The sequence below is a fragment of a genome, unplaced genomic scaffold, assembly GCF_019419815.1.
Source record: "Pyrus x bretschneideri cultivar Hongxiangsu unplaced genomic scaffold, Pyrus_bretschneideri_v1 Contig45, whole genome shotgun sequence".
Lineage (NCBI taxonomy): Eukaryota > Viridiplantae > Streptophyta > Magnoliopsida > Rosales > Rosaceae > Pyrus > Pyrus x bretschneideri.
The window spans coordinates 3,903,005-3,927,792 of record NW_025999779.1 but is presented as its reverse complement, the minus strand read 5'-3'; the positions used below and the strand labels follow the sequence as shown (position 1 = coordinate 3,927,792).

The following is a 24,788-nucleotide window of genomic DNA, read 5'->3' as shown; positions in this document are numbered from 1 at the left end:
TCAGCCAAGTCAAGGCCGTGGTGTGCAGGGGCGAAATAATCAAGCTAGTAGAGGTCGTGGGGGACGACAACAAGCCCAGGGACGTGTTAACAATATCTCTCTGCAAGATACGCAGAATCATCCGAACTTGATCATGGGTACATTAAACATTCTTGGTCACTTTGCTAGAGTTTTAATTGATTGTGGTGCTACGCATTCTGTCATTTCTCATAGATTTGGTCAAGTGACACAACCTCATCCTACACCTCTAGTTTATGATTTAGAGTTTGCTATGCCTAGAGGGGAGAGATGTTATGTTAAATGTGTTTATCCAGGATGTCTAGTTACGGTGGAGGATATAGTTATGCCAGCTAACCTTATCCCGTTAGATATTGTTGATTTTGATGTGATTTTGGGCACAGATTAGTTGCATTATAATTGTGCCAATATAGATTGCTACGGGAAAATAGTTATTTTCCATCATCCTGGATTACCTGTGGTTACTTTTGTGAGTGAGCAGAGTGGGGTGAGGCATGGCTTTATTTCTGTTGTGAGAGCAAAAATGTTATTATCAAAAGGTTACCATTGATATTTAGCTTATGTGGTGTTGAATGATGTTGCTCCTAGTAGTGTGGAGGATGTAAAAGTAGTCAGGCATTTTCCTGATGTATTCCCTGATGATTTACCTGGGTTGCTGCCAGACTGAGATGTGGAATTCACTATTGATTTGCTTCTAGGTACGGATCCTATATCTTTGACTCCTTATTGAATGGCTCCTGCTGAATTGAGGGAATTAAAAATTCAATTGTAGGAATTAGTTGATAAAGGTTTTATTCGGCTTAGTACTTCACCTTGGGGAGCTCCACTGTTATTTGTGAGGAAGTAAGACGGGACTTTGAGGCTATGCATTGATTATAGGCAATTGAATCAGGTAACAATTAAAAACCACTATCCATTGCCGTGTATAGATGATTTATTTGATCAGCTTCAAGGCGCCTACGTATTTTCTAAGATTGATTTGAGGTCAGGTTACTATCAGTTGATGATTAAAAGTGAGGATGTTCCTAAGACGACTTTTCCCTTTACGCGACACTTTCCCCTTCCCCGCCCAATATGTCTCCAGTAACATCTTTTCCCTTTACGCGACACTTTCGCGACACTTTCCCCTTCCCCGCCCAATATGTTTCCAGCGACGGCTTTTCCCTTTACGCGACACTTTCCCCTTCATCGCCCAAGGAGTTATTCCTAGTAGTGTTAAATGTAGGTGGTAATCCAATTCTTGATTGCTTGAGCAATCAAAATGACACTTTGTTCCCTTTATACCCTCACTTACTTTTTTTAGGAAAAATTAGTATCCGGTCCCTAGTTACTAATGTTCATTGACTGAGACCTTACTAGTTTTCAGATTTTGATCAAAGTCCCTAGTATTAATGTGTTAATGAATTTATATGTAAGTTACATAATCTTCAAAATAAAAATTAGTAGTTGATTTCGAATTTTAATACCATCCTTATTGAACTCCTAATTAATTTTCAATTCAAAATATTTCCATAATAAAAAAATAAATATGAAAAAGTTTGTACCCATTAATTTTTTTATAAAAAGATTTTTAATTTTAAATCTTAAGTGTACCTATTCATATAATTTTTTTGTAATTTTTAAAATCTTAAATGTACCCATTTGTAAATATATCAATTTGTTATATGTAAAATATATCATTTTTAATATAAAATGTACCCCCTTTTTTTGTATATAAAATTCATTCAATTTTGTTAATCTACTTTTTTAACTTACATGGGTACATTCTATTTCGTTGATTTGAGAATGTATCCATGTCAAGTTTAATTGAATAAATTTAATAATGTTATCAAGCTTAATATCTATTTTTTTTTAAATGTACCCATGTTTTGGTACAATATTTTTTTTTGGTTAAATTTGATGAATGTACCCATGTTTATACATACATACAATATACTGGACAGTATAATTTATCATTTAATATTTTTAATTCCACAAATTATGGGTTTTATTTAAAATCTCGTTAATATAAACAACTACAAATATTGTTTTTTAATTTAAAAAATCTACCTAGAAATACATTATTGTATTAATGTTAGGGACTTTGATAAAAAACTGAAAACCAACAATATTTCGACCATAGAACATGAACAGCTAGGGACCGTGTCACAACCCGTCCCGGAATTTTAATTCCGAGGACGTGAAGTTATGAAAATGCCCTTAAACGGGACTAAGGGGCATAAAATATGTTGTAACTTGATGATTTGGGGATTGGGTAGGATCCCACATCCCTCAAAACTCTCCCTCATTCCCGTATCCTGTCTCTCTCTCTCCTCCTCCCTCACAAATCTCTCATTCTCTGTCAGTTCTCTCTCTCTCTCTCTCCTTCGAACTCACACAGACCACCCACAAACCACCCCAAAACTATACCAACGAAGGATCTAAGACCACCATCGTACTCCTGAAGACCACACGAACACGATGGTACCAATTTCAGGTGAGTTTCACTTCAGAAAACATGGATTTCAATTTCACTATGCGTGTGCACTGTTCATGCACACGTAAAACTTGATGTTTTTGGGATTTTGAAGCTTGTAGGAAGCTTGGTGAGGTCCTAAGGAAGCTCGGAGTGCTTCGTTTGAAGGATTTGGACGTCGGGATAGCTTGGTTCAAAGTTGGCCGGAGCTTTCGAGGCTTTTTCCGGCGAATCCACGGCGAGTTAGGGGTCGAGGCAGGTATGGATGTGTTCGTCTCATCAATACCTTCATTTTGATATAAAGAACGTCGAAAATGGTTAAGAAATGAAGAAGTTATGACACTTTGAAGTTTACCCAGAAATTCCGGCAAAACACCCACCTCCGGCGAAACCAGTCCGGCGACGCGAGAAAGAAGACGCGCGCGTGGGCAGCGCGTAGACTGGGCGCGTGGTGGCGCGTGGGACCTCCAAATTGAGTTCTGAAAATTGTCACGCGTTCGTGACGTCGTGTAGATCACCGTGGTATATTCACACACCCAAATCGAGCAACGTATGAGAAAGTTATGGACGAATGTGAATGGACGTAAATTTGGTTACTTTTTGTATAGGTGAAAATTATACAGAAGAAGAATGTAACCAATCTAGAGGAGGCTCAGGGACCTACGTGACGTCGATGTGATCTGTGAGTGGGCAGTTATTTTTCAGTATATAAATATATACGTATGCTTGACGTATTTCTCAGAAAACGTATTTTAAAAGAAATACGAATTAAATATCCTGTCATATATGCATCATATTTTAATATGTGCGTTACCATAATTATGCATATTGTTGCATGGTGCTGAGGAGGCCCAGGTAAGCTACATTTGAAATACCTTTGAAATACATTTGAGATACGTACGAAATACATTTGATATACGTACAAAATACATTTGATATACGTATGAAATACGTTTGGAATACGAATGAAATACTATCATCACATGCATTAGTAGTGGCATACATTTATATATGCGTATTTGGTGATGTGGACGCACAGGTAAGTGCCAGGTAAGTGGTATTCATGTTTGTATTCAGTAGTAGCTTGAGATGCTTAGAGAGCTCATAATCTGCACCCCCGGTGTTAGTGCTCCCGTCCGTGGCCAGGGCATAGCCTTCACGTGATGTTTACCTCCCGCACCACACGCTCAGCTTGGATCCAAGTTAGGTGCACAGCCTGTCGTACAGACCACATTAGGTGGTTCCGACTCGTAGGTGACCCGCGATTGATCGCACAGCTTCACGTGATCGTAGCACTAGAGCGTATATATATTACACCAAGCCTGTCGTACAGACCACGTTAGGTGGTTCCGACTCGTGTGCAGATTCAGTTATTGAGTTGAGATTGGAGCTCTATATGCAGCCGTACAGGTCACGTTAGGTGACTCCCGGTTGCCAGATTATATGTTATTGATATGAGTTATGCTTGAGCACTTACATTTCATTATGAGTTTCCGACATGGCATATTCTTGAGCATGAATGATATACCCTTGAGCATGTTTGGCATATCTATACATACGTATATATGTTTATTTTCTGGGAAGTATACTTGTTTTACGGCGAGGGGTTAGTATATTCAAAGAGAAAAGAAGGTTTTGAATAAGTTTGTTTTACTGACCCACTCAATTTTGGTTTTGCGCCCCTCCAGGTTTAAGATATCAGAGCTTGGTGGCTACGAGGAATCCAACGGTGTTCTGACAGAATGGACAAAAATTAGGACTCACTTTTGGGTGTTTCATCTTAGAAATTGTATCTTTAAAGCTTCCGTACTGTGTAAATGGTTACGTCACTCTCACGTGACGGCCAGCATGCCCTCCTTCGGGACGGGGTGTGTCAGACCGTATTTAAAGTCTCCCTTTTTTTTTATTTCCAAGGCTATCCTTTATAAATCCATTAACCTAGTTTAATTATGCACAACTCCTTCCTTTTTTTATTTTCATGCTCATTCACATTATGCATAACTCCATGCATATGCCGAAGAGAAGAAACTACAACTTGAGTAAGAAAATTTAAATATTAGAGTAAATACTTAAATTTATAATAAAAAAAATAAACAAAAGCATTTTAGTATGTCTATGAAATAAAAAAGCAATTTAATTTTTTTCTTACTATTATATATTATATCAAATTTTATTAAAAAAAGTATATAAAATATTTGATTTGGGACAAGGGCATTTTAGTAATCATACTGGTTTATATTCCGATTTTGCTGAATTAGTAAACAACTTTATGAAATTAGTGTCATTTCTATTCCGATTCCAAAACATTTAAGTAAATAGCTTCAACAGGAATCCAATTCTGACTTCTCTTCATTCCAACTCCTCTTCAATTCAACTCATTCTATTTTCATTACAATTATGTAAACACGCCACAAGAGCGAGCTCAGTAGTAAAAATATCGTTCAGAAGGCAGGAAAGCTCTTCTTCTGCTATGTGCCCATAAAATGTTCAGTTATTATAATATAAGCGTAATTGTTATATTCCAACCAATTACTTGCCATACTTCCCTAGTTTCTACTGTATGGTTGCTTGGCAAGATACATTTATATCCGATTTGATAACTTATGTTGTTAGACTTGGAGAATCTTTAACAGACGTGCACCAAAACAACATGACAAGTAAATATTTCTCGTACTACGGAATTACCAACAAGGTAAATATTACTTATCTTTATGACTATATGTCATGAAAATATAGTACATCATGTTCAATTTGATTGGTAACAAAAAACTTTATGAACCAACAAATATCATTTATGAGATTTGAACTCAGAATCTTATGTAGTTAAAGCGAAACTATATCGATGCTGCTTGACCTAACGGTATTGTATATCTGGTGACTAAGACTTTGAGAGTAGTTGAACCTTGAAATGCTAAAGGTAACTTGGAGAGGAGGAGGTATGAGCACGGGAAGCGCAAGTTGCAATGGAATAAGGTTCAGGTATGTAACAAACTAACATGTGTGCAGGCAGGGGGACCCCACTTGTCACGTGTACAGTAGGTCATTGGCCACGTAGAAGAGACAAGCAAAGGGCTGCGTGTGGAATCTGCTCTAATCCCCTCTCCACCAATCATCGTCGTCCTCCCACGTGGGCATTGGAGCCCCCACACCCAATTCCCATATGACATCACCGAAGAACTCACTTGCGCTTTTTATTTGTTTATTTATACGATCCACCGCCCTTATGATTTTTCTTTAACTTTAACCTATTAGTGTTCACTTTTTTTATGATCATCCAGCAGCTGTCTCTAGCCTCTCGAAATCTCCCACTCTCCCCTTTCTTCTTTTCAATTTTCCTTTCAAATTTTTCGTTGTTCTGCAAGTCTTCTGCAGCTGGGGTAGTAAGAACCTTAGCTATTTATATATAAACATGGGAGACTCTTCTGCTTCATACATTCACTTGGTAAGCCTTGTTGTAACTTTTATGAAATTTTTTCTGCTTTTTCTTGATCACCAATATGACATATACCCTTGATTCGGTATATAGAATTGGTAATGGTATTATCGCTATTATTATCACTCTAAAAAGTCATAAGCAATTCTCAAAATTTAGTTTTTTCCCAAATACACGAAGAGTACATAATGATTTTTTTGCAGTGTTATTTTATTTTTCAATATTTTGTGGTGAAGAAAATTAATGGTGGCATGGTGACATGCATGATTATATAATTAGGTGCAACATTTAATTGAGGAGTGCATCATATTCAATATGAGCAAAGAGGAGTGCATGGAAGCCCTCTCTAAGCATGCAAACATAAAACCCATCATTACCTCCACAGGTCTCTCTCTCTCTCTCTCTATATATATACATATTATGTTACAATTGTCTTTGCATGGGATTGAATGGTTAGCTAATTAATGGATTAACTGATCAATTAACTGCAGTGTGGAAGGAGTTAGAGAAGGAGAACAAGGAGTTCTTTGAGGCCTACAACAAGAGCAGGGAAGCTAGATCCTCTGAGATGGTCACAGAGCAAAGAATCCAGAAGATGCTTTTTGATCTTTCTCAGAGCGGCAACAACTCCACCACTGCCGATGACGGCGGCGATGAATCTGATCAGTAGTAGATCCTTTGGTTACTTATGCAGAAAACGATCGATAAGAGATGGCCTTTTTGGCTTCAAGTGCTATTAACTAATCTGTAACATCGGGGAAAAAGTTGCTTAAAACGACAGGCAAAATAACAAGTTGTCCAGCACAGCACAAGGGCAAATACGGACGGCGCATACGACGTATCGTGTAGCAGTCATCAATAGTAGTTGGGAATTGTAATTTGAAAACCCTTGAGAGTGCGTGGGTGGCTGGGGTTAGCTGACGTGCACACGTGGCAGAGCGTGATGAATCCCATTTGTGAGAAATTTCCAGACCGTCGGAAACGCGATCTGGTATATTAATTATTGATGTGTTAATATTAAATTCTAAAGCAATGAGTTCTGCAAATTCTTTTTTCCTCCTTTCTAAGCTTAATTCTCATTCAAATTATTTCATCTAAAATACAAAATATTGTACAGAAAGAACTTCTCTATTTTATTTTTTTTTTATCTCGTTTTGATTTCACGAGATATTCTACACTGAAGAGACAGAAAAAAAGTTTAAACTCACAATACAATGAATTCACGAGCAATGCCCCTAACTACCTGATCAATCACAACTCTCCATATTTATTGTTCAGGCAGCTTTGGTTATTGGGCTATTTCGTTTTCTTTCTTGTGTGAATATGTATTAATAGCATGGACATTTTGTTTGTTTTCTCCAATAATTTTGGGTGTGGGTCATTTGAATTCGTCGTTACCCTACTTTTTCGTTTGAGTTTGGCGGAGAAGGACCGAGTGATATCAACGTTCTAATTCTACTAGAATCTTTCCATAGCTGCACGGCATGAATTTATGTTTGATTTTTGTCTACAGTATTATAATTAATTAGTATTGGGTGGGATCCGGTTAAATGTATAAAAAGTATCGATCCAGATGATTTGAAAACGAATAATATTAAGGAGATCAAATTTTGTAAATCAAATAATGTGGTTGTTGATGATTAAATTATTACTTAAGTGTTGATTAACGAGCTTTTTTCATATTTGTGACAAATAATTTGATTTGCAAATTTAATTTAAAAGTTTCATCTACCTGACATTACCTTTGAAGATAGTCTTTCTTTCTTCTAATGAAATCTTGGGGCGGGTTCAATTTGGTAAACGAGCTGATATCCCCCACCGATAATTGACTAAAGTGTATTGATATGGCTTAAAACAAAACGGATACTGAATTGAATTGGTTGGTTTACCTATATTTGGTTCAACCAAAAAAGTTAGTCAATTTCGGGTCGCTCTGGTATGGTGGCAGTCCTTATGGTTGCTTTTGTGGTGGTGGGTGTCTTGAAGGTGTCTGGGTTGTGGTGGTGGCTTGGAGGTTGTGATGACTGAAAACACATCCGCTCTAGCAAATTAGGCTATTGCTTTTTTTGGTTTTACAGTGGGACTCGAACTTTACTTTCGTTGCCAAAAAAATAAATAAATAAATAAATAAAAATAAAGTTTACTTTCACATCCACTTTGGGCTTGTTTAGAAATACTTTAAAATGGCAGAAAGCTCATTTAGTGAATTTGTTTTTAGAACCAATCGTTAGTAAAATGCAAATCCTGGAAATACACTTGAAGTGCTTTCTATAAACAGTACATAACTGGTGCTTCTTGCATGAAGCATTTTAAGTGCTTTTGGTACCTAAAAACATTTTCTCTAATTGTGCTTTCAGTCATTTTAGAAGCATTTCCATACGAGCCCTTTTGATGCATTAGGAAAACTTAATAATAAGCCCACATTCGCCACTTAGTACTACGGTCTAGTGATTTCCTCTTCATTTGTAAGTAAGACGTCTTAAGTTCGATTCACGCCAAAGGTAAATTTGAAGTACATTATTGCTAACTGACTGTGAGGCTAAGTCAACTCTCCCAATTCCGTATATAAATAATATCGTTTGTTCAAAATAATAAGCCCACATCAAAATAGTGAAAACTCATGCTAGTTTCTAATGAACCCACTTCAAAACCCAAAAGCAAAAGAAAAGCAAAAGCTTAACCCAATCCCAAGTTGTCAAATTCCAGCCCAATAAAACGCCCATCTGAAAGCTCAAGCCCTCGACCCCTACGGCACCGTTTCTCACCTCCCTGCCGACTAATTTTGTTCTGTTGGACCAACTTGCCGAAACGGCATATTCTCGCAGCTTTTTGAACTTTCCCCTGTTTCCTATATCTCTTCCTCCTCCTCCTCCATCTTCTTCGACTTCTCCCACCTCCATTGCAAGGTTTTACAAAACCCTAATTCTCTCTCAATCCATGGAATCTCTCGCCAAACTTCACCTCCGCCACCAACCCCTCACCCTCTCGCTCAATCCACACTGTTCCTCGTTCCCAAAACCCCTTTCTTCCTTTAGACCTCCGCGCCAATCGCCAACCTTCAACTTCACCACCCTCACTATCAGAGCCTCATCCTCATCGCTTCCGCCGTCCTCCGCCCACCCACCTCACCAAAACCCCCCAAACCCTAAACCCATTTCCTCTTTCAAAACCCTAGCCCCTCTCGCCGCCCCTATCATCAAGACGACCTGCGCCGCCATCGCTGCCGCCGCATTCTTCTTCATGAGGTTCAATCACCGAACCGCTATGGCCGCCACCGCAGTCGCACCTTCCATGGTGGAGCCAGTGGAACAAGAATCTCCCGCTGACAGCGTTTCGTATGAAGAGAAAGAGAGGGTACTTGAAGAGCAATTGTCACAGAACCCGGACGATGTCGAAGCTCTGAGGAATTTAATGGAGGTCAGGATCAAATCCAACAAGCTGGCCGAAGCGATTCAGGTGCTCGAGCGCTTGATCGAGCTGGAACCCGAAGACTTTGAGTGGCAATTGCTGAAGGCCAATGTTCATAGCTACATGGGCGAGGTAGATCTCGCTAACGCCGAGTTCGAGGACATTTTGTCGAAAGACCCTTTCAAAGTTGAGGCCTTTCATGGCCTTGTAATGTCCGCTTCGCAATCACCGGAGAAATTGAATAGTGTGATGAAGAGGGTGGAGGAGGCAATGGTGAAGTGTAAGAAGGATGGGAATATGTCGGATGTGAGGGATTTTAAGCTGTTAGTTGCGCAAATTCGTGTGATGGAGTCGGAGTATTCGGATGCTTTGAAGCTTTATCAAGAGCTTGTGAGGGAAGAACCGAGAGACTTCAGGCCTTATCTGTGTCAAGGAATAATTTATACAATGTTGAGGAAGACTAATGAGGCTGAGAAACGGTTTGAAAAGTTCAGGAAGCTTGTTCCAAAGAACCACCCTTATAAAGAGTATTTCGATGACAATATGTTTGCGACAAAGCTTTTTGGGCAGAAGATGGAGAGGGAAACAGCAGCGTCGAACGTCTGAGGGAACTGGAGTTGCTGAGTTTTAGCTCATTGTGGTGGCTGGCTTGTGTAATGTGGTGGTTGCCTCTTGGTTTCTCTCTGCCTCTGTTTTTGGTTAATGCTTTGGCTAGTAGTGTTCACTCAAACTATAGGTAATTTTTGTAGTATTCGCCATAGCAAAAGTAGTTTCAGAATGTAGAGCTATCTGCGCATTGATCAGCGAAATTTAAATCTTGTTGAACCATTTTTGTCTCAACATTTGAAGTTATACCTGGAATGAAACTGTTTTTGATGTGCTGATGCTGAAATAAATAACATCCTGTATTGGTTTAACGTGTTCATAGCTCAAGGGCATGCTGTGCTATGTCCCATAAGGCTAATTGTTTGGTGCATATAGTTAATTGTAGGAATGTTTCTCTGCCAATGGGACTGCTGCAGGAATGGTTGTAGTAATCTTTACTGATGGAAAACACTTTGACAACTGTATCCTGCAATTTAAATTAATCATACACAACAAATTCTGGATTTACTTTTTCGACTCTAGTTCTGCTGCATAGGATAAATTATATAGTATGCCCCAGATCCCAAGTTCTGGTTTTCACTTCTTCAAGTCTATTTCAGTTCATTGGTTTCCTTGGCATGTAATACTAATATATCCTTTGTGTAACTTTCACATCGTCTGCCCTGGTTCCCAAGTATCGGGTAGCGATGTCAGTTACAGTCAATATTATGCAGTCGGTTTCTTTTCAGAAAAAAGCCTTAGTGCTGTTTTATTTTTCAGTATCATGTGCGGCCATTCATGCTGTGCTTCATTCAAAGTTGTTCCACATCTCGTTAGGGGTTGAACTTGATGCGAATGTTCTTAACATGAAAGGGTATGTGAGTCACATAGAAATTCAATTTTCAATATAACTTGTAGTAGTTAATGAATTTGTTTTGGTTTATGTAATGCGGTGGAGATGTTGAGTCGTTCACAATTATGATGATTTATATTTGTGCTTGTATAATTTGTTGCATATTCTAACATGGATTACAAACTGGATTTCTTCCAGAGCAAATGGAGATTTACATCACAACGTTTTTGTGGTCTCTACTGCAATATTGTTCTTTCTGATGTCATGGCAAGTCTATGCGTCCTTTATACTTTCTTACTTAATGGAGCTTCCATTCCCTTGCTTGAGACAATCTTTACTCTTCCTTAACAACTGTCGGGCGTGATAGTTAATGGTTAATTAGCTGAGGATTGGCGTAAGAGACAATCTCTTTCGTTATTGTGCTCTTTTTTTTTTTTTTTTTTTTTTTTTTTTTTGTTTTGCAGTGAGCAGATAGGCAGCAAGAATGCATATGATTATTTCTGATTTGAACTGTTTTTAAATAACTACCAAGTGAATCAAAGTAGATGTTGGACTGACCTGACTGTTTTTTAACTTCTGGTTAACGGTGCGCGATGTCGACCCAGCTGGTGCAGAAATGAAGACGGTTTTGCAGACAGAAAAGTTTGTATAGATTCTTGCTGCATTCTTGTAATTTCCAACCAACATAATGCCTCTCTCTTTCCCCCCCCCTCCTCTCATTCTTGCTTTTACTGCGGTTATTTGATCAAAGACGGATCGAGCAGCAGCAGGTTCTCTCCCTGTTGCTGATATCAATGGAGGACAACTTATTAGTAAACCTCAACCTGCAGCTGCAATCAACTTGGAAATGATGAAAACATGTCACAAGTGCTCGCACGGGCACCTAGGTTGTGCGCATGGCCTACACTATAATGACGATACAGTATCTTATATGGTGGGCATACGTTGTCAATGCGCTAACTGCTTGAGTCATGCGTAAATCCCAAGTGCGTGGTTGAGTAAACTTCCAGAAGATTCATGAAAGGGAATTGACTAAATCTGTAGTGGCCCATTATTTCTTTTAGTTTTGGCCCCAGAGGCCATTAGCAAGAGTGCACTGTATCATAAATGTAATAACAAAGCTTTATTTTCTATCATTATTTAAATACTATTTTTGCAAAAAAATTAATAAAATTGGCGATGGTTTAGTCATCTTTAATGTACATATGACTGATGATAACTACATTCTTACTATGAACTACTCGGTTGATAGATGTGGATGATTAAACGAAACCAATTGCCAATTTGATTGTTTTCATTGTAGAGATGAAAATGGATGGTTATTAGGATATTTGTACAATTAAAATACGTCAATCACAAATAGACAGACAAATGGACACAAATAGACATGCAAATGGACAAAGAGATACAAAAAGAGATACAAACATGTGGTAGGTTGAAAATCTAATCTCCATCAATGAAATTTAAGGGGATAATGCACATTAATAATCCAAATTAAGAAACAGGTACTTATCTTTGAGGAGCTAAATCTCTCATGGCAATCCTAAAATGTTCACGGATTTGTAAAGAATTGAGCTTCAATGTTGTCGGATACTAGGACACGGAGGTTGCTCTTTCGGTGTCCTCCTATTCCTTGCTACCTCGTTTCTCAAAACCTACGGCTACTAATGTCCTAAACGCATCATTGCAACTTTCCTCCATTTCCATGTTCACTCATGTTCATCTAGTGGAGTGCAGTAGTGTTTTGACGCCTAAAGGGCCCCGCAGAATCTCACTATTTTTAGTCCTCACAGTTAAGCGATCATACCAACTCATATGCACCGAATTCTATCACAATTCTGAAGTTAAAAGCTAGTTGGGGTCGCCCTTTTTATAGTTCTGACCGCGCAGTCATTCATAAGATATCTTCTTTCTACTGCATTCGTGCAAATCACACATTATATATACTAAAACCCAGTTGGGTTCCGGCACTGTTCAGCAATAGTAAAAAGACGGAAATGCCCCTAATTTTTTGTTTGCTTAGCCGTTTTGCTGCAGCTTTGCACAGTTAAATATCTGTTATGCCCCTGATTGCCACGCGTTGATCATCCTTTGTCTGTGTGGTTTGATTCCGTCACAGCGAATGCACGACGTTTCCCTTCTAGCCCACGCGTCCATCATCGATGGCCCTTTCAGTTCGACTTCATCCCAATTTCGCTTCTCTCGCCATTCTCACCTTTTGGGTATTTTGGAACCTAGGTTTTTTTCTCTCCCGCATTGCCGTTTTACTTGCTGTTTAGCGTTGCCATCTTTCTCCAGATCGGCAGGCCGATAGAACCCGGCAAGGTCAGCATGTAGTTCTATGGAAGTACCGCCTGTGATCTCAGCCATCTCAGCCATGCTCGCGCCGCCGTCAATTTCGTTGTTTTGTTCAGGTTCGCACATTCAATCTCATTATTTGCATGTTTAATTTAATATTCATGCAATTAATTGTGCTTTCAATTAGTGTGGAAGTTGATATGTTTGATTTTGTGCATGTACTTTATTTTTTCTATTTTCTGTTAGAAATTAATTTACTTTTCCTTGGAAATCGTTGAGCTCCTAGAAGTTTTTGCCTTTTTTCTTAATTTGATCGAAATCCATTTCTTACCCACATAACCTAGAGTCTCCTGATGAGTTTTTTGTCGTTCTCAGTGTGTCTGATTTAATATTTTATTTTTTTTTTGGTTTTCGATTTACAGATGGATTTTGTGTTTAAATTTTCTTTTTATAATTTTGGGGGTTTTGTTTATGTGCTCGGATGCTGTGTGTGGCTGTCTGATTTCGTTCTTTTTTTGCTTTCAGCAAACGCTGGTGTTCTTATTTTGGGGTTTTGCTAAGGGTATATAATTTGTTGAAATATTTAGTTTTTAATACATTAACAATTTTGCTGGGTCGATTTTTGTTACCGACTGTTTTTTTTTTTTTTTTTTTTTTTTTTAACTTTCGATCTCCTTCTATTTGAGTGGTATGCTGGTATACAATTTATTGTCCTAAATTCACAATCTTACACTTCACAAATTTCACTGCTCAACCTATACTCAGGTAATCAGTTCAAAGTTGGACTATTTTAACCCTTTCAGTTTTTAGACTCTATAATGTTAAATCCAGTGTTTTATTTTGATTCTACATTCATTTTGATTTTACTTTTGACTTTCAGTCTACGTTCATTTTGATTGAGTTGTTTTAAGGATTTTGTGGGAGGACTCCCTTTGGAATTACCGAATGTTGTTATTTGTCGGGTGGATGCCTTGGACGTAGAGTTAATTCCTACTAAAAAGGTATAGAAGCTTAGCTAGACCTTGATTATCATGTAAGGAAATAAATAACTATGAAAGTAGCTTCACTATGGTCTGTAGTCATCTGCCACACCTTTGCATGACTCTTATATACCTTTGAAATTGAATTTGGGTTTTGATTATTTCAATTAGTTTCTCTGGTTTATATTTCAAGGTCAGCCGGTTTTGTATTTAGCATCAATCAATTGCTTTTTTCTTGGTGAGTACCTAAACGTTTACACTTTCAGTTTAACAGAAAATGATAAATTGTAGCAAACCCATAAACTTATTTCGTGACTATCACAATATTCTTTTAATATTCTATGTTTTGCTTACAATTCTGTTCTCTCTAGGATGTTTAAGTGCATTTTTGGTTTTTAAGTTTCACCGCCAAATACCGACTGTGTGATTGTGTTTTCTAACCCCTATGTTCTCAATAATGTTAATGTTTTTTGATACCGTTTTTACATCTTTCAAACACAATGTTTAATACAATTTTCAAATCCGCAGTCATTTCGAACTCGGATTCAGCCAGCCTGTGGTAAGCCTTTATTTTTCAATTGCTTTCATTTGTTTATATGTGAATCAATAACTTTTTGGCAAATAATGAATGTCGCAATTGCTGATAAATTGATTCTTTGTTTAAAAACTTGAACTGTAGATCTGTGCAAAATATCCATATATGGATCAGTGCCATGGACTCTTCTCAACCTATGGACCTCAAATCTCAGTGCGTCTTCCATCATTTCTCCAACCTCACTATATATGGAACTATTACATTTGCAATCATATTAATTCCTTGAACACAATATTTATATTTCTCTGTAACCTGCTAATTTTGGAATATATTATCGTTTCCTTACTGGTACATGAAAATGAAAATATAAAAATACAACCGGTTTAAGAAGCTAATCTCTTTTAATGTTCTTGGTTGCCTACAATAATTTTTAGTTATGTGAACTAGAAACCATGTGTGATTTAACTTGCAAAGTTTCTCTTATCACCCCTCTGGATAGTTTTGTGAACGAAAATAAGCATGTCTCTGTTTGTCTTTGAGTTTTCTCTAATTAAAAGTCGGAACAATGTCAAAACAAGTAGAAAATCCGTTTCTCTACAAAAGAGGCAGTTGTCACTGGTAATCTAGGGAAAATAATTCAATCAAAGATGAAAATAAAATTATTAAAGTAAATAATAAACCTTATATAATTTGTTTCTAATCTTTGAATAATTATTGTTGTGTCATCCTGAGAGCACGATTGGTGCAGCTCAAATGGATCTGTACCAGAGCATCTTGCGCAGTAGTATGGTGGCTCTGCAGCTCACAACACTCTGTTCTTATGTTATTTTTGGGTTAGAGCATGCATATATTATCAGTTGCTAGATGTCATGATCAATCCCTATATTATATGTGAAATAAAAAAAGAAGGAACACTTTATAACTCTAATCAGATGTCCACTGAAAAGAAAACAAATCACATTATAGACCAATACGTGTTAAAATTGTGTTGAAATAGAAAGATGAATAGAATGTTTCTGATAGAGATTACCCATGATAACAAAATGGTCAGACACTATTTAATGGTTGTCAAGGTTGGATCTTTGTCTTAGTGAATAACAGTACATCTTATATCAGGGAAAAACACTAAGATCTGATACACTATCAATTTCGTATGACAGGAGAAATAAAAGCTTTAGAACGCACTCCCTTTTTTTTTTTTCATGTTTCAGTTTGGTTTTCAAATCAGTTGTCGATGCTATATGCTTTTTACTAACATATGTTTTTTGTTTTTAATAGTATACGAACATAAAAAAAAGCCTCCAAACCTCCAAAGACAGTAGCAAGATCTTTGTTGATGGTAAGCTATTATTCTCTGAGATCTGTTTCTTTTTGTTTATTTCACATGTGTGGCTATTTATTGAAATTTGATTTGTCAAGAACTGGAGATGGTCTCGATTTTAAGGTTAAAATTGAATCATCCATGATTTTAAAATAATGGTATTTTTATTAAACCTATAACAATGGACGTGTAGGTTATACATGCGGATTGTCACATTATTGTAGTTCTCAATTGATTTATGGTAGGTAGTCTTAACTCTTCGTCTATGTACCAATTTTTTTTATTTTAGTGCTCAGGTAGAAATTACAGAGGAGCTTATTTGTTGGAGATTTGAAGAGTAAAACTTAGCAGCGTGGTACCGCCGAAAGTGGTAATTGCTAATCAGGTTTCCACTCTTTTTTCCACACACTTTGGTTCAAAAGCAATATCATTTGAATGATGAAACATTAAGTTAGCATCTTAAGTGAACTGTATTTGCCACTTCTCTTTTAAATGAATTTAAGATCAGCTCCAATCCATGTTTGTTTAACAATATTGTATCATTCATTATATAGTTTCACAAAGATCGTGCATAATTCTTGCTGAACTTGGTTTGGTTTTCTTTTGTTTAGGGATAGAGTGAGCGAATCATAGTTTGACCAAGTCTTGAATGATGAATTGAGCCAGATCATTGAGGTCTCTTTGTCAAGTTAAATTTTCATTCGACTTTTTATTTGTAATGCTCAGTTCTTCACTCAAACATTGCTTATGAAGTGAACGAATTTGCATAAGTTTGAATACATTTCCAATCCCGCAGCAATGCGCGGGCACCATTGCTAGTGTTTTCGAATTTCGACTTTCTGTGTTTGGAACAATGGAGAGTTCACATTGTCATGGTAGGCCCATTTTGAGTAAATTCCTTCATATGTTCGTTCTGATTTCGTGCATGAGTGCAGGTCTGGCGATCATTGATTTTGGAAATGAAACTGACCGCCTGGCCCTGCTCGACTTGAAGAAAAGGATAACAAAAGATACTCTCCGAATCATAAGCTCGTGGAATGATTCCGTCGATTTTTGCAGTTGGATTGGCCTCACGTGCCAATATTCTATCAAAAGAGTCATGATTTTGGATCTGGAAGCTCAAGAATTGGTAGGTTCCTTACCACATTCTATAGGCAATCTTACTTATCTTGCCGGAATCAACTTGAGACACAACCACTTTCACATTTCTAGCTTGTTGGTTTGTTGGCTAAGTTTGCATTGAATCCTAAAAAGTCAATGGAACATATGCTTAGGAATAATTTTTTCATTAGTGTCCTATAATGCATATATGACCATCAATTCTACCGCTTAAATGTCCTAAGAACACAATTTTTTAAGATCGAATAGCTGTCTTTGCACGTCAACACAATTATATAGTTAAACTTAGTAGTGTTCGAAGACAAAGTCACTAACCTTTTTTTTTTAAACAGTTTTTTGAAGAGAAATCTTGACAGTACGAAGGTGAAATTAAACTTCCTTGCTAGGCACGGGAGCAGCTGGCTATTTTTGGCCCCACAGCTATAGTTTCCATTATTGTATTCCCACGTAATCAACTTTTTTCTATGTTAATGGATCTGTTCTTGCTATATATAAATTCGTGTAAATTAAACCTTGGTTTCTTATTTTCTCTGCATTTAGAAAAAAAAAAAAAAAAAAAAAAAACGAATGGAGCATTCATCACCTAGCACTCATGGCAGACTGATTTTGTTTAATTTCCTTCATGCGTTCATTCTTTTATGGATGAGCACATGTCTGGAATCTGCAACACTAGGCACCACAACTCTTGGAAATGAGACGGATCGCCTGGCGCTTCTCGACTTCAAGAAAAGAATCACTGAAGATCCTCTCCATGTCATGAGCTCGTGGAATGATTCCATCGATTTCTGCAGTTGGGTTGGCGTTACATGCAACCGCGCCACCAAAAGGGTTGTGATTCTGAATCTCATGTCTCAAAAATTGGTAGGCTCCTTACCGCCCTCTATAGGCAATCTTACTCATCTTACTGGAATCAACCTGATGGAGAACAACTTTAGTGGTGAAATTCCTGGAGAAATGGGTCGTCTACGAAGCTTGCAACATCTCAACCTGTCTTACAATTCATTTGGCGGGAAAATTCCAGCAAACATATCTTATTGTACTCAACTTAGAACGCTCCGTCTAGCTGTCAATCAGCTTATTGGTTCGATCCCGGACCAGCTCAGTTCTCTGTTGAATTTGAATTTTCTACTGCTTGATGGTAACAATCTCAGTGGAACAATCCCAGGTTGGATAGGAAACTTTTCATCTTTGAGAAGTCTCTTTCTTTCCCGAAATAATTTTCAAGGGAACATACCCATTGAACTGGGGCATCTAACAGTCTTGCAGAATTTCTCGCTTGGGGAGAATAATTTGTCTGGTATGGTCCCTTCTTCTATCTATAACATTTCTTCCCTGTACATTTTCAGTGTTGTTGGCAACCATATGCATGGAGAGTTACCACCAAATGTCGGCGTTACTCTTCCTAATCTCCAAGCATTTTACTGTGGTGCCAACAACTTCACAGGACCTATTCCTGCATCATTCTCAAATGCTTCTGGACTTCAGATCCTCGATTTTGCGATTAATCGTTTCTCTGGACCATTCCCTGCTGAAAATCTTGGAAGCTTGAGGAGCTTGGTTAAAATAAACTTTGGTCGCAATCGACTGGGAAGTGGGGAGAATGGCGACTTGAATTCTATCAGCTTCTTGACTAATTGTACTAAGTTGAAGCTGCTGGGGCTTGACAATAATCAGTTTGGAGGAGAACTGCCGGGATCTATAGCCAATCTTTCCACTCAACTGACTCTTCTTACTTTCGGAAGCAATTTGATATATGGAAGCATCCCCAACGGTCTTGAACATCTTCTGAACTTGACCGGTCTGGGAGTAGAAGATAACTACTTGGGTGGTAGTGTCCCTGATGGCATTGGGAAGCTCCAGAAGTTACAGATACTAGCTTTGGATTACAACCAATTTTCGGGGCCAATCCCGCCCATGCTTGGCAACTTGACTTCAGCTATAACAATCTACATCAACGAGAACAGGTTCAACGGCAAAATACCTCCAAGTCTTGGGAATTGTCAAAATCTCATATTACTTGACCTTTCTAGTAACAATTTAACGGGCACCATACCTAAAGAGATTCTTGGGCTTTCGTCCCTTTCAATCTATTTGGACATGTCTAACAACTTTTTGACAGGTTCACTACCATCTGAAGTGGGTCATTTGGTAAATCTCGCGGAACTAAGTGCATCAGGAAACAAGTTTTCAGGTGAAATCCCAATAACCCTTGGTAGTTGTGCTACTTTGCTGGTACTGAATTTGGGTAGTAATGAATTTCAAGGAACAATTCCTCAATCTCTTGAGAATTTAAGAGGCTTGGAAGAAATTGATCTTTCAGGAAATAACTTGTCAGGGCATATTCCTCAATTTCTAGGCAAGTTGACATTTCTCAAGCATCTCAATCTTTCTCACAACGATTTTGAGGGCGAATTGCCCAAAGAAGGGGTTTTTCTAAATACAAGTGGTCTCTCAATTCTCGGAAATGATAAACTTTGTGGTGGCATCTCGCAATTGCATCTACCTGCATGCCTAAAAAAAAAGGCTCAATCATCTAGAGGAATACTTGCCCCCAAAGTAATCATTCCTGTAGCTTGTGCACTTGCATTCATATGTGCTCTGTCCTGCTTCATTGTTGGTCGTTCAATGCTGAAAAAATCAAAAGCTGTATTTGTAACTTCACCTTCTTATAAGGATTGGAAATCAGTATCTTACTTTGAACTCGTTGAATCAACTAATGGGTTCTCGGTGGATAATCTGATTGGTTCAGGAAGTTTTGGTTCCGTATACAAAGGAGTACTTCCTAGTGATGGAACTATAGTTGCAGTTAAGGTATTAAACCTTCAACAACCAGGAGCTTTCAAGAGTTTCATACAGGAATGCAAAACTTTAAGTAGTATAAAGCACCGTAATCTTCTGAAAATTATAACTGCCTGTTCAAGCATTGACAATCATGGTAATGACTTCAAAAGTCTAGTTTTCGAGTACATGGTAAATGGAAGTCTAGACATGTGGCTGCATCCAAAAGATAATGAGGAATCTGAAAGTAAGAGGTTAAGCCTTATCCAAAGACTGAATATTGCGATTGATGTTGCTTCTGCATTGGACTATCTCCACCACCATTCCGAAGCTTCAATTGTTCATTGTGATATGAAGCCAAGCAACGTTCTTCTTGATGAAGATATGGTAGCTCATATTGGTGACTTCGGTTTAGCAAGGTTCTTGTTGGAAGCATCGGACAATCCCTCTCAAAGTCAAACCATGTCAGCTGGGTTAAGGGGTTCCATCGGCTACATTCCTCCAGGTACGTAGTTCTAATATTTTCCTTTTATCTTCCTAATATTTTAATAATTGGCAACTTTATTCTGCAAACTTCATAATTAAATCTGAATTTAAACATTTGAGTTTGACATCCAATGGCAGAGTATGGCATGGGAGGCCAAGTCTCGACACTGGGAGATGTGTATAGCTTTGGAGCATTGCTGCTAGAAATGTTCACAGGGAAAAGACCTACGGACGACATGTTTGGAGATCATCTAAGCATTCTCCAATTCACAGCAATGGCAATGCCTGACCATGTCATGGACATAGTTGACCCTTCATTATTGGTCATTGAAAGAGAAGATGAAGATACTACCAATGATGACAGCAACGACAATGACATACAAGAAAATAAATTACAAAACATCAAGATTGCAGCCTGGTCCAATGAAGAAGCTTGGAGAAATGTTTTGGTTTCAGTGATACAGATTGGACTGTCTTGCACTGCAATATCCCCAGGAGAGCGGATGCATATGAATGTAGTTGTCAACAAATTGAATGGAATACGAAACTCATATCTGAACTTAGAATGAGAAGAAACGGGAGCTGGCAACATACAAAATGAAATGGAATACGAAACTCATATCTAAACTCAATCTATAGGTTCATATTAAGCAAGAATTCATTTGAATAATAGATGTTATATGTATTATTGTGTGTGATAACTTGTAAGCTTGAAATAATATAGCAGAAAAAGTGAAGGATTTTTCGTTATCCCCCGCATTTGTTTTGGTTTACTGAAGGGAAACTGATACACTATACTTCTCTGTTTAATATTTTGTTGAAATAGTTTTGTCTCAATATTTCGAGTTGTGGACAGAAGGAGACAATTTTTTTTTTTTTTGCGCTCCATTGCTGAAATATCCCCTTTGGTTTTTGTTTATATCTTAATAGCTTGCTATGATATATCGCATATGCTGGTTTCTCAATCGGGTTGTTAACAGCAACTAAATTAAACTGAATTCAAAATTTTAGAAATTAAATTGGCCATATGTTTGTGCCCTTCATTGTCTTGACTAGAAAGGAACGAAGTTATCCGAAAAATGTAGAAGCCTTGAGTAGTGAATAATTCTTGGGATGAGTTGGAGACTAAGTCGCTCTCTTTAAGACGTTTCGCGGCTCTGTCCAAAGTATGCAAGCAGCTCACAAACACTACGTCGTCCTCAAGATAAAATAGCCTAGAACCTTCTTCTGATAAAGTTCTTCCTTGCACAGTGGAAAAACCTTCGAACTCACACCCTTCTATATATTGCTTTAGAACTCAATTTAAAAAAAAAAACACATACGCTATTGTTTTTTTCTTTTTTTCTTCGAAACAGGGAACCTATATATATGCAAGAATATAAAATATACGTTGCAAGTTTGAGATATTCAAGGGCTTGAAATCTTAAAGAATCAAAACTGAAGAAAACCAAAACGGTCAAATCAAAACCGTAAATATTCAAACAGAACAAAAAAATGTATAAGAACATAATCTGACCTAATCTTCTTCTCTGTTCAGAGAATGGATCCCATCAATTAATGTGAGAAAGCTATCTCACGTTTCAAAAGTAGTGGAGATTACTCCTCATCAAAAAGTAAGATTAAAGACAATTTAGGTTATATATATGTATATATATATATATACATATATATATATATATATTTAATGATTGTAATAGTGAGGTGGATTGCCTACCATCCCATTTCCATATATACTCTTCCCATGCCTTTCTGTTTATGTGGTTATGGTTGAGTCACGTTAACATTTTATATTCCTATTACTTTTTGTTTTATTATTTTTATAAAAAATTAATATAAAATATTGACGTGACTTAACCGTGACCACACATCACATGAGGGTATGGGAGAGTGTGTAAATGGAAGGGCAGACAATCCACCTCCTTGTAATAAACCCAAATATAAAAACCACAACGGACAAAACATAGCAATTAAAATATTTAAATAAAAACATATTTATTCCAACAATTCCCCACTTGTTTTTGTTTAAAAACCGTAAATCAAGCAAGTTATGCATAAGTAAAGGGGTTTCTCAACTTGAACCTGTACATAGTGTTAGTGATCCAGACTATATTAGAGTAACTTATACTTTTGAACTCTATCTCTGACAACACTACACACAAAACTTTATTAAGGTGAAGTTCAAAAAGCCAGCATATTACGGTCATGTGCTTGTATCCTAGTATAGTGAACGCTCTAGAAACTTGCCCAAGATTTCATAGGAAGCGGCCTCACTTCTACATTCACATAGGTAAGACTACTTGGGATATTCCTATAGCTAGATATCCCACTCAATATAGAGAATAGACCTTACTAAGAGAAAAAAAAATCTCAACCTAAAAAAGCTTCAGAATGTCATGCTTCTTAGGGATGGACATCGAATAATATTCCAAATTAAAATTAGCAAGATTTGTTATTACCCTTTGAACCTATTTCTTGGGATCTCCAGTCTATAGGTTGGGTTGCTATCACAAATGACTCAATTTTCTACGGGCTTTAGTCCCATCCCTTTCGAGGTTTTCCAAGCCTTTTCTCGTGCTAGTCCTTTCGTCAAATGATCAGTCAAGTTTTCTTCAGACCGTATATGATCCACTCTTACAGCTCCATTAGAGAGATAATCTCTTACAGTGTTGTGCTTACGACGTATTTGTCGCATTTTGCCGTTATAATAACGATTTTGCACTTTAGCTATTGCCGATGTACTATCACAATGGATCAAAACTATTGGAATCTGTTTCTCCCATAAAGAGGTATCTGACAGTAGGTTTCTCAACCATCTTGCTTCTTCACTTGCCGTAGCTAGCGCTATTAATTTTGACTCCATAGTAGACTATAGGTTTCTTAAACTTCCATGACACAGCCCCACCACCAATACTAAAAATATATCCATTAGTGGCTTTAGAGTCATCTAAAAGAGTATTCCAATCAACGTCACTGTAACCTTCTAGGACATCAGGAAACTTCTCATAGTGTAATCTGAAATTCATCATTCTTTTAAGTTATCTCATAAGCCTCTCTATAGCATGCCAATGCTCCAAACTAGGTCTGCTAGTAAACCTGTATAAAACTCCTACGACATAAGATATATCAGGCCTCGTGCAATCAGTAGCATAACGAAGGCTACCAATAATACTTGCATACTCAGATTGTTCAACACTGTCTCCAGTGTTCTTGAACAATTTTACATTAGGATCATAAGGAGTACAAGCTGGTTTACAATCAAAATAATTATACTTTCTTAAAAAAATTTCTATGTAGTGAGATTGATCTAAAGAAAACCCACGTTCATACCTAGTTATTTTCAAACCAAGTATTACACTAGCTTCACCCAAGTCTTTCATATCTAAATTAGCACATAACAAAGATTTGGCATTATTCACAACATAAATATTCGAACCAAAAATGAGCAAATCATCCACATATGGGCATATTATAGTGCATATATTATTTTCAGACTTATAATGGATGCATTTGTCACTTTCATTTATTTTAAAACCATTTGAAGTAACCAAACTATCAAATTTCTCATGCCATTGTTTAGGAGCCCGTTTCAATCCATAAAGTGACTTATCTAACTTGCAAACTTTATTTTCTTGTCCTGGAATAATAAAACCCTCTGGTTGATCCATATATATTTCTTCCTTTAATTCACCATTTAAGAAAGTTGTTTTAACATCCATTTGGTGCACAACAAGATCATGAATAGATGCTAAAGCAAACAATACACGAATAGAAGTTATTCTAGTCACAGGTGAATAAGTATCAAAGAAATCTATATTTTCTCTTTGTCTATAGCCTTTGGCAACAAGTCAGGCTTTAAATTTTTCAACTGAACCGTTAGGTTTTAATTTTCTTTTAAGAATCCATTTGCAACCTATTGTTTTGCAACCAGGTGGAAGATCCACCAAATGCCAAGTTTGATTTGACTCCAGGGAGTCCATTTCATCATTTATAACTTCTTGCCACAAGTCTGCATCTAAAGAAGTTAAAACTTCTTGAATTGTATTAGGATCTTCTTGTAAGTTATATACATGAAAATTAGGCCCAAAATCTTTAGCTATTCGAGCTCTTTTACTTTTCCTAGGTTCTAATGCAGATTGAATATGTTCTACAATAGTAGGTTCATAAATTTTAGAAGAATTAGAACCCCCACTATTTCGAAGACTAAAAGAAAATTTATTGTCATAAAAATCAGCATCAAGTGACTCAATTATGACATGGTTTTTCAAATCATAAAATCTTTATGCTTTGCTATTACATGCATAACCAATAAAAACATATTCATATGCTCTACTAGCCAATTTCGATCTTTTTGGATCAGGTTTTCAAATCGCCTTCTAAGAATCGTCGAAGATCCTTTTCTTATCATGAGCTCATGTAATGATTCCGTCCATTCTACAGTTGGGTAGGCCGTACATGCAGCGGCGGATCCATGATAAATTATTTAGAGGGTCATATGTAAAAGTTGACAAATATTTATTCG

At 37.2% G+C, this 24,788-nt stretch overlaps 4 protein-coding genes and 2 long non-coding RNA genes across 7 annotated transcripts; all 6 read left to right on the top strand.

Annotated features, from left to right (window-relative positions):
* The first annotated feature begins 2,845 nt into the window (after nucleotides 1-2,845).
* LOC125469808 lies at nucleotides 2,846-4,348 on the top strand. The gene is made up of 3 exons (XR_007252075.1): nucleotides 2,846-2,995; nucleotides 3,082-3,155; nucleotides 4,162-4,348. It is a non-coding gene; the product is annotated as an uncharacterized LOC125469808 (long non-coding RNA).
* Nucleotides 4,349-5,692: 1,344 nt separating this feature from the next.
* LOC103933636 lies at nucleotides 5,693-6,966 on the top strand. Its single transcript, XM_009343325.3, has 3 exons — nucleotides 5,693-5,915; nucleotides 6,186-6,291; nucleotides 6,398-6,966. Exons 1-3 carry the CDS (start codon nucleotides 5,883-5,885, stop codon nucleotides 6,574-6,576), a joined length of 318 nt encoding a protein of 105 aa, XP_009341600.1. The 5' UTR covers nucleotides 5,693-5,882; the 3' UTR covers nucleotides 6,577-6,966.
* A 1,722-nt stretch (nucleotides 6,967-8,688) lies between these two features.
* LOC103963542 (protein SLOW GREEN 1, chloroplastic-like) lies at nucleotides 8,689-11,954 on the top strand. 2 transcript variants are annotated; one of them, XM_048567536.1, is made up of 3 exons: nucleotides 8,689-10,050; nucleotides 10,680-11,421; nucleotides 11,583-11,954. In XM_048567536.1, the coding sequence occupies exon 1, from the start codon at nucleotides 8,844-8,846 to the stop codon at nucleotides 9,918-9,920; it is 1,077 nt and encodes a 358-aa protein (XP_048423493.1). In that variant the 5' UTR covers nucleotides 8,689-8,843; the 3' UTR covers nucleotides 9,921-10,050; nucleotides 10,680-11,421; nucleotides 11,583-11,954. The 2 variants fall into 2 exon arrangements, with proteins under 2 accessions (XP_048423493.1, XP_048423492.1); XM_048567535.1 differs by having other exon boundaries at nucleotides 10,680-11,954.
* Nucleotides 11,955-12,789: 835 nt separating this feature from the next.
* On the top strand, nucleotides 12,790-16,629 carry LOC103933606. Its single transcript, XR_665144.3, has 6 exons — nucleotides 12,790-13,166; nucleotides 14,559-14,589; nucleotides 14,710-14,778; nucleotides 15,844-15,904; nucleotides 16,176-16,271; nucleotides 16,498-16,629. It is a non-coding gene; the product is annotated as an uncharacterized LOC103933606 (long non-coding RNA).
* Nucleotides 16,630-17,647: 1,018 nt separating this feature from the next.
* Nucleotides 17,648-18,881, top strand: LOC125469776 (probable LRR receptor-like serine/threonine-protein kinase At3g47570). The gene is made up of 2 exons (XM_048567552.1): nucleotides 17,648-18,776; nucleotides 18,838-18,881. Exons 1-2 carry the CDS (start codon nucleotides 17,648-17,650, stop codon nucleotides 18,879-18,881), a joined length of 1,173 nt encoding a protein of 390 aa, XP_048423509.1.
* LOC125469766 (probable LRR receptor-like serine/threonine-protein kinase At3g47570) lies at nucleotides 18,700-21,026 on the top strand. The gene is made up of 2 exons (XM_048567534.1): nucleotides 18,700-20,288; nucleotides 20,408-21,026. Exons 1-2 carry the CDS (start codon nucleotides 18,920-18,922, stop codon nucleotides 20,836-20,838), a joined length of 1,800 nt encoding a protein of 599 aa, XP_048423491.1. The 5' UTR covers nucleotides 18,700-18,919; the 3' UTR covers nucleotides 20,839-21,026.
* The last annotated feature ends 3,762 nt before the right edge of the window (nucleotides 21,027-24,788 follow it).

What these genes read in the sequence shown, in the direction of transcription:
- LOC125469766 (XM_048567534.1), top strand. Translation starts at nt 18,920, where the DNA reads ATGCTTGGCAACTTGACTTCAGCTATAACAATCTACATCAACGAGAAC. An exon ending in CATCGGCTACATTCCTCCAG is followed by an intron (nt 20,289 to 20,407) that starts GTACGTAGTTCT and finishes ATCCAATGGCAG; the next exon opens with AGTATGGCATGGGAGGCCAA.
- LOC125469776 (XM_048567552.1), top strand. Translation starts at nt 17,648, where the DNA reads ATGAGCACATGTCTGGAATCTGCAACACTAGGCACCACAACTCTTGGA. An exon ending in ATATGGAAGCATCCCCAACG is followed by an intron (nt 18,777 to 18,837) that starts GTCTTGAACATC and finishes CTTGGGTGGTAG; the next exon opens with TGTCCCTGATGGCATTGGGA.
- LOC103963542 (XM_048567536.1), top strand. Translation starts at nt 8,844, where the DNA reads ATGGAATCTCTCGCCAAACTTCACCTCCGCCACCAACCCCTCACCCTC.
- LOC103933636 (XM_009343325.3), top strand. Translation starts at nt 5,883, where the DNA reads ATGGGAGACTCTTCTGCTTCATACATTCACTTG. An exon ending in CTGCTTCATACATTCACTTG is followed by an intron (nt 5,916 to 6,185) that starts GTAAGCCTTGTT and finishes TTATATAATTAG; the next exon opens with GTGCAACATTTAATTGAGGA. An exon ending in ACCCATCATTACCTCCACAG is followed by an intron (nt 6,292 to 6,397) that starts GTCTCTCTCTCT and finishes AATTAACTGCAG; the next exon opens with TGTGGAAGGAGTTAGAGAAG.